Genomic DNA, 7,765 nt, shown 5'->3' with positions numbered 1-7,765 from the left:
CCTTCTCTGTTATGTGCATTTATCTTATGATCGTCCTTTCAAATGTTAGGTTGTATTCGCCTTCTGGGAAAAGCGCTGTTTATCAAGTAAACTTTGCGCTATTGAGTATGTTGCTACGTGTGGTTTTGCATATAGTCTTTCCTTTATAAATTTTAAGGCAGATGCATGTTTACCAATCCTTAGCTTATTGAAACTATTTGAATTAATGTTTTTTCGTAGACGCAAATTTATCGCTTATTTCTTCTATTTTCTATTTTCCTTTGTTGTTGTTTCAGGAATTTGGAAAACAACCTAATCGAATCCATACACGCCGGTGCATTTAATGGATTGCCAAACTTAAGAGGCCTGTAAGACGTTTTCAGAGTTCTAATTCGGTACAAATAACAAATGTGAAGCTATAATTTGGTAATTTTATATTTGCTTCAGAGTGTTATATCATTGCCTTTCGTTTTCAAAAACATTATTATTATGTATGTTTAGACATTGTACAACACATCGATTAAAAATTATTATTTTTGATAGTTATGTGGTTCATTTTGTACCAACAAGTGTTTTGAAAGTAGTTCAAAACTGCCAGTTCTTTATTCGGTTTGAATGTATAATAAAGAACTAATTCGCTGATCCGGGGAAAAGGGACTGCACTTTACCTGCACATATATTTACTTTTTCGGTAACACTTCTTCCTAAAACAGTTATAAATCTGTTGTTCTGCTAAACATCAAACCTTTGGGTAATTGCAATTATATCAATTTTTTTTTAATTTTTTTTTAACTAGATTTACAATGATTTGATGTCGATGGTTATTTACACATTCGTGTCTTGCGACTAATTCTACGTCATAGCGTACGGTCCGGTATGAAACTTAGATTAAGAAGGCTCATACTAAAAAATTAGAATGTACATTTGTTCAGTAGGTACCTTCGGTTCATACTTAATACTTATTATGTATAAGTAGGTACCTTTTATGCATGACCTGAAAGCTATGCGACTGTATGCTTATGTATTCGCATATATTTGCCATTTAGTAAAATACTTACTAATTGCCCCATGTGTGACTTCCGGCCGGAACGATTTTGAACAAGTTTGCAACCACAATACATTGTATTGACCATTAAAAAACGGCGCACCTATATTTGATAATTTTGTTATCGTTTATGTTATGTTATATGTTTAGCCTGTAGTATAATAGCATGCGTTCATTTGCCTTAAATGTAAGTTTCTGGAATGAAGAACATTAAAACAATAAAAAAATGAATATTGAAATAAAAAGATGCACATGAACTACATGGAATGAAACGAAAACCAGTATCACTGTATATCATGTCTGTCATATTACTATTTATTAAAAACACATATAAATTATGTAGTACATTTAATTTAGACAACACATATTTCAATATGATTTCAATGCAAAATTGACATTTTAAGACACCTCTCTTTTTTCATTACACATTAGAATTTACCACCAAAGTAATTAAATAGCTTTTCTTCAAATTGGAACTCTTAATAAAAAATGTTTATTTCTACCTTTGAAAAACTAAAATTCATTTTGCAATTGTGTAAAGTTTACAGCAAAAATACAAAAATAGTGTGATATATGGACACGTTGAGTACATGTTGCGATTGTTTTAATAGAATAACATATTCATGAATCAAGGTTGTTTAACCTTTTTGGTGTAAACTCAACGGACAAACACGCACACACAAATCCCATGTTATACAAACAAATGAGGTGTTGACAAATTTCCATATTTTTTTTTACAAATCTGCTTCTTCTAAATTTATACAAATATCCAATTGTTATAGATTTATATACGATTGCAGTGCTTTTCCAATAGCCAGCATTAGACTGTTATACCTATTATTTATCAGGGGCTCCATGGATATAACATTTTACAAGATTTCATATGTGGCATGTCAACTTGTAACCTTTTGTGTACTATAAACCCACAATGGGACCTTGACAATTAGTGATCCTGTCTTGCTTGATTGCTTAGTCACATGGCGCTGTTTGTTGTAACTTCAGGCGGCTGAATTCCAACGAGCTACGAAACATATCTCGGTCGGCGTTCAGTGGATTGACTCAACTACGCTCACTGTGAGTTACAATAGATACACAATTGTTTTGAATTACACACCGTTCAGCTGCCCATGTATACATGTGTCAGTCTTGGGTATGCTTGAATGAATATAAATTAAGGTTTCCTTTGTCTTATTGCACACTTCATTTCGTCATCATCATCATCATCATCATCATCATCATCTCCATCAGCATCATCATTATTATTATCATCATCAACATCATTCGCTTTCTGGGAATAGTGTTTTTTTTTCAGTGCATCTATGCATTATTATGGCTTTTGCTACTTGCTGTTTGAATATGAACTTAATTTAAGGGATGTGCATATGCATGTTAACTAGTTCTTAGCTTATTTAAAGTATTGAATTATTTGTTTCATAACAGTATGATCATCATTGATTAATTCAGTTGAGTTTGTTTTCGTTACAGGGATTTATCCAAGAACAGTATCGAATCCATACACGGCGGTGCATTTGAAGGAATGCCGAACCTAGGGGCACTGTAAGACGTTTTCTGCATTTAAATCAAGTACATATAACGAATGTGAATTATAAGTGTTTAATGTTTTATTTGCTTCAGACAGTTACATCTCGGTCTTATTCAAATTTAAGACACATAATTATCAGATTTGTTAGACATGTTATACAATTTCGATGAGAAAATTCGCATGTTTCTTATTGTATACGTACAATCGACAATATTGGATAAAATTCCATTTATTGAATCGGTCACCGGAAACATTTGCAAAATCGATATTTTGCAAATAAAAGTATCTTTAATCTTTTTAATATGCCTATATACCAAATAAGTATTTGATAGCTATTTTCGTTTGATCAATGACTGATTATTTTGCGCTTATACAAATTATGTTATGTTTCATTAAACAATTGGCATTCCCATCGGTTGTTTACCTTTGATAATGAGATTTTCGTTTTTCCATGTTATTTTATGTTGTTGTTATTTATTGGATATTGCTGCCACTATATGCATCGAACAGCTTTAAGTGGGATTTGTTATTGTTCTATGTAGGTTTGTCTATGTTTAGTTATACATTTTAGGCAGTATTGATGTACTTATGCAAATGTTCCTTTGATCATCGTCGTCACGTGGTAAACCCAAGAATGCAAATTGTGCATGCGTATTGACTTGTATATATGTAACCCTCTTTATTATGGTTGTATTTTATCCCAATCAACATGACAACATAGATAAGATTTTTTATAGTTCACTTCTTTTAATAATGTTAGACTTTCAGTCAGTCTATAATGAGATACAATCATACGAAATATGGTAGTTATTCAAGAGTGAATCTGACAGGATCTGAAATATATAAAGCAATAAAATACTAAACAATAAAACAAAAGTTCTGTTCTAGACGCCTTAACATGTATTTTATATGACTTAACTACTCATATAAGATTCAGGTGAATGTTCAAGTTGCTTACTTAAAGTGAATTTATTTATTTGGTGCCATTCTGATCATTCGCGAAATCATGTGATTTGAACATTAAAGATGTTCAAACCTCAAACGAAATACAAAGAAAACAATGCATTGCAACCGTTTTTAATTACATACAATAAAATACAAACACAAGAACCAATACTGACCACTAGAGTGAACTTGAACTTGATTTTTACATAAAATACAAATGTCTGCCAGCTGTTCCCTCCGATTTGATCATGTGACCACAATCAAGAAAATATAATGTTAAAATAATAGGTAACTAGACAAATCGGGAGAAAGTCGACCCGGTCACATATATTTAAATATACAATGATCATTCTACTTGCTTTAGTTATAGTGTGTATAAAGGATATTTGTTGGTTTCGGTAGCGTATCGAATTTAATTCACGATTGATCATATACATTTATATTTGCACGAGTGGCGTAGCCACGAGTGAAAATAATTTTTTCTATGATCACGAGTGAATTTAATTCGATATGCTACAAAAACCAACACATTTTCGTTTTATTTTATGCTTATTTTTGTAGTTTTGCTAATTTTCTGAATTTTCCTCTGAAAGTTTCCCCATGGTGTGCCTATTTTTTTAGAACGCACAAAGAACTTACTACACAAGAAAATAGTTCACATCTGAAACAAATGTAAAAGAGTATTAACATCAATGTTTTATTCAAAATATATCTATTTCAAATAAAATACTTAATACATTCAATAATAGAACAAACAATAGTTTAATTTAAATTATTATGAAATTAATAGTGTTGCATATACTGGCGAAGTAATTTGTGTATTCAACTAAACTCAAAGTTACGAAAGTAATCGCCATGTTGAACAACACTTTGACGACTTGTTGGATTAATAACACATAACTGGATTTAACTAGGAACGCAAACATATTTCAACAGTGTTCTTGTGCTAAATGGTTTCGATATCAATCACTGTCACTGTCTGCAATAAGACGGATTCGCTTGTACCGTCGCTGTACAGGGGACTCCGCGGTTACCGCCAGTGTACGGGATGGAGATTGCCTCTGGTGATTGACTACGTTCTGTGTCTGGGAAAGGCTCATGTAAGATTCAGAGTTGTGAAAATTTAATGTTACATTGCCCTGGAAATGTGAGTTGACAAAAAATCCTCGTGCCATCGGAAAATCACTTGATGTAGGTGTGGCTGACGCATTGGTAGTGCGGTTGTGCTTTTCAACTGACTGGTTTGAATGAGAAAGTATTTTCGAAATATGTGTTGACTGTTCCTTGTTCAAACTGCTGTAATTATTTAAGCTGATAATATTTATGTGCGCTGAAATCTGTATTATTTGATAAGCAGGAACATTCTCTTCATTCAGCTTCTGAATCAAGTTCTGTCTTGCACTGAAAAAGGTGTATTTCTTTGGTAAAAATAAAATCAACATTCAACTGTGCACATGACATATTACCCAAGATATAAGTTGTAATTGTTTTGTTTGCTCTTGAAACGCTTCAATAACTACACTGTGATCTGTCAAGTACTGGATGTAATGAAACCGGAAAGTATAGAAGTAGTAGAGTACAGGTGAATTTATGAATTAAGATTTTGAGAGTTTGTAGCATGTAAATTGGACAAACATTTAATAAAATTCATATGGAAGTAAGTAACTTTTATTATATATTTTAGTCTTGTTATGCAAGTAGTATATCGTCGCTGTTCTTCGAAAACCGAGTAAGTCAAATTTGGCGCATATATATATATTCTATGATCACGAGTGAATTTATAGACAATATTTACAATATAATTCTTATTTGTATTATTAATCTACAGATTTTTACAGATATATATATTTATATATATATATATATATATATATATATATATATATATATATATATATATATATATATATATATATATATATATATATATATATATATATTCGCTTCGCCACTCGTGAAAAGAATAATTTCTTTGATCACTCGTGAAATAAAATCGATATTCTACCTTAACCAACAAATATCCTCCATGTTTGTATTATTTTGACTTAAGAAAAATTTCATTTATATATTCTATAAATGGTACCAGTTTTTATATAAATGATCAATGCAGATTTGTGTATTCAAATATATTAAATTAGTATCCCTAGAATTATCACCAGTACGGGTTTTCGTCTGACGCTCAGTGTCGAAGGTGATGATTTCTTCACCAGTTTCAAAATCCATTCCAAGGCTGACATCACTCCAGCAGAGGGTGTGAATTTCTTTGCCGGTTCTCATCCCAAAATAGGTTGTAAATATTAGCCACAGTGAGTGTAATAGAGCTATTGGGCTCGATTTTCTCAGAGTTTTAGCTGCGTACATAGCTTCAATATGTTCATTTGTTAATGCCTGTGCTTGATGCGGCTTATTTCCATTACCTTCTTTTTTCAGAGCTGTTTGCTTACTTTTTAATACTTCCCTCACTCTGGCAAATTCAGGGTCATTTATCACAGAGTGCTTGTAGTTCGTGTGCCTTAAATACCTGTCGATTGAGCTTAAAAATGCCCTTAAAGATGTAGGTTCATACTCTGATCCATCTTTTTTGTTACACCTAGCAAAAACGCAGACCAGAGGGTTCAATTCCTTAAGAGGTATATTCTCAATATTTCTTGCCTCATTCTTGTGAATGTTTAGGAAAGTTTTGAAAAGTCTGATGTCATTGTCGGTTTTCTTACTTGTATATAAATTACCGTTTTCAAGCAGAAAGCTTTCCCCACTTACAGATCTGAAATTCCTTGTTGTTGTTGATGTTGGGTTTTGTTCTTTTTCTTCCTGTGTTGATGCTGGTGCCAGTGGTGGCTGGGCTGATGTTGCTGCTCCTGCTGTTGGTGCTGCTGATGTTATTTCTTGTGATTTTGAAGCGCTGTCATCATCTTGTTCATTCATTTCATTAAAAAAGTAATCTAAGTCAAAGATATTTGAGAAAAGAAGATTGATTTCATTGTTTTCCAATTCATCCATTGTTGTTTTTAAGAGTTAAGCAGATGAAATACTTATGTATAAGGGAGGTAAATGTGTGTTTCAGGTTCAAGTAGACTAGTCTCCCTTGAATGAAAATTGAAATTGAGGATAACCATGGGGTTATTGGGGAAGTAGTTCCAGTATCTAACTGAAACATTGAAAAATATCGATATTTTTCACTGTTTTTTTCACTATTTGAAACAGTGAAATATCAGTTTTATTTCACTGATATTTCTCTATAAACCAAATAAAAGCATAAAATAAACATAGTTATGTCACCTATTTGCGCGATGTACTTTCTATTTCACATCGCGAAATTTCATTACCGAATATACTTAAAATATAAAACTTTTTTTCAAATAATGTAATATACCAGTCGTGATATTTTTATTAATAGAAAATTAAATATTGTAAAAAACACGGTATTTAAGATTTTTTCTTTTTTCGTCATTCGTTGTTGACGGTCCCATTAAATGTCGTATTTTCAATCGTTTTCCCCATTTAAACAAATGGGACAAGAATCGTATGGGACAAGTTTCCCACTAAAGAAACTAGGGACAAAATACAACTTCGGAAAGTGTGCTTTTTCTTCCTATTTTATAAAAATTATTTATTCTAAATTGGTGTTGGTTATATTATTATTATTGTTTAATTTCATTGACTTATTTAACCAGATTTCACTTTAGAGTAAAGTGAAGTGCATTACCCGACGGTTGAGCTCAGAAGACTGCGCTTTACCGATACGCTAAGAAATGTGGTTCTTTTTATGATCAAACATTAATATTCATATATTGCATTGTTTGCCTTATTTTTTTGTTGAGTTACATTATTGATGTGCGCTTCTCTATTAACCCGTCTATTTATAACATATTTGTGTGAAACTTATTTTTAGCAAGTGCGACTGTGTACTTGGGTATTTTGAAAAATGTTTTAACACCATAGGAGATATACGTTTATCTATTTAAAAGAAACGTGTATAAGTCGCACATGTATGGTACATGCCTTAAGCAAATTGACGCGATACGATTTACTAATACGCATGGTATGTCATCATTGTGTTTCACCGCGACTGTATGTTTTTCAGAAAGTGCGGTTATTCTTGATATCCAAATTATGTTTTATGCAAAATAGTTGTAGCATATTATGACTAAACAAAATTTATTTGATGATACGGATTATATTTTAAGACAGTATGTATTTTTAGAATGTGAATAATCTTTGTTTGTGAAATTTAAAGCGCTCAAACATTAAAA

The 7,765-nt window shown here is 31.7% G+C and overlaps 1 protein-coding gene across 1 annotated transcript in view; it reads left to right on the top strand.

Moving 5' to 3' along the window:
• Positions 1-281: 281 nt before the first annotated feature.
• LOC127857667 (reticulon-4 receptor-like 2) overlaps positions 282-7,765 on the top strand; it is a 10,546-nt gene continuing 3,062 nt past the window's right edge. The window contains exons 1-3 of the mRNA XM_052394256.1: positions 282-347; positions 2,027-2,098; positions 2,510-2,581. Coding sequence (XP_052250216.1) covers positions 2,562-2,581 — 20 coding nt within the window. The 5' untranslated portion in view covers positions 282-347; positions 2,027-2,098; positions 2,510-2,561. The remainder of the gene's footprint in view (positions 348-2,026; positions 2,099-2,509; positions 2,582-7,765) is intronic.

The sequence above is a fragment of the Dreissena polymorpha genome, chromosome 14 (genome assembly GCF_020536995.1).
Source record: "Dreissena polymorpha isolate Duluth1 chromosome 14, UMN_Dpol_1.0, whole genome shotgun sequence".
NCBI lineage: Eukaryota > Metazoa > Mollusca > Bivalvia > Myida > Dreissenidae > Dreissena > Dreissena polymorpha.
This window is presented reverse-complemented; position numbering and strand designations above follow the sequence as displayed.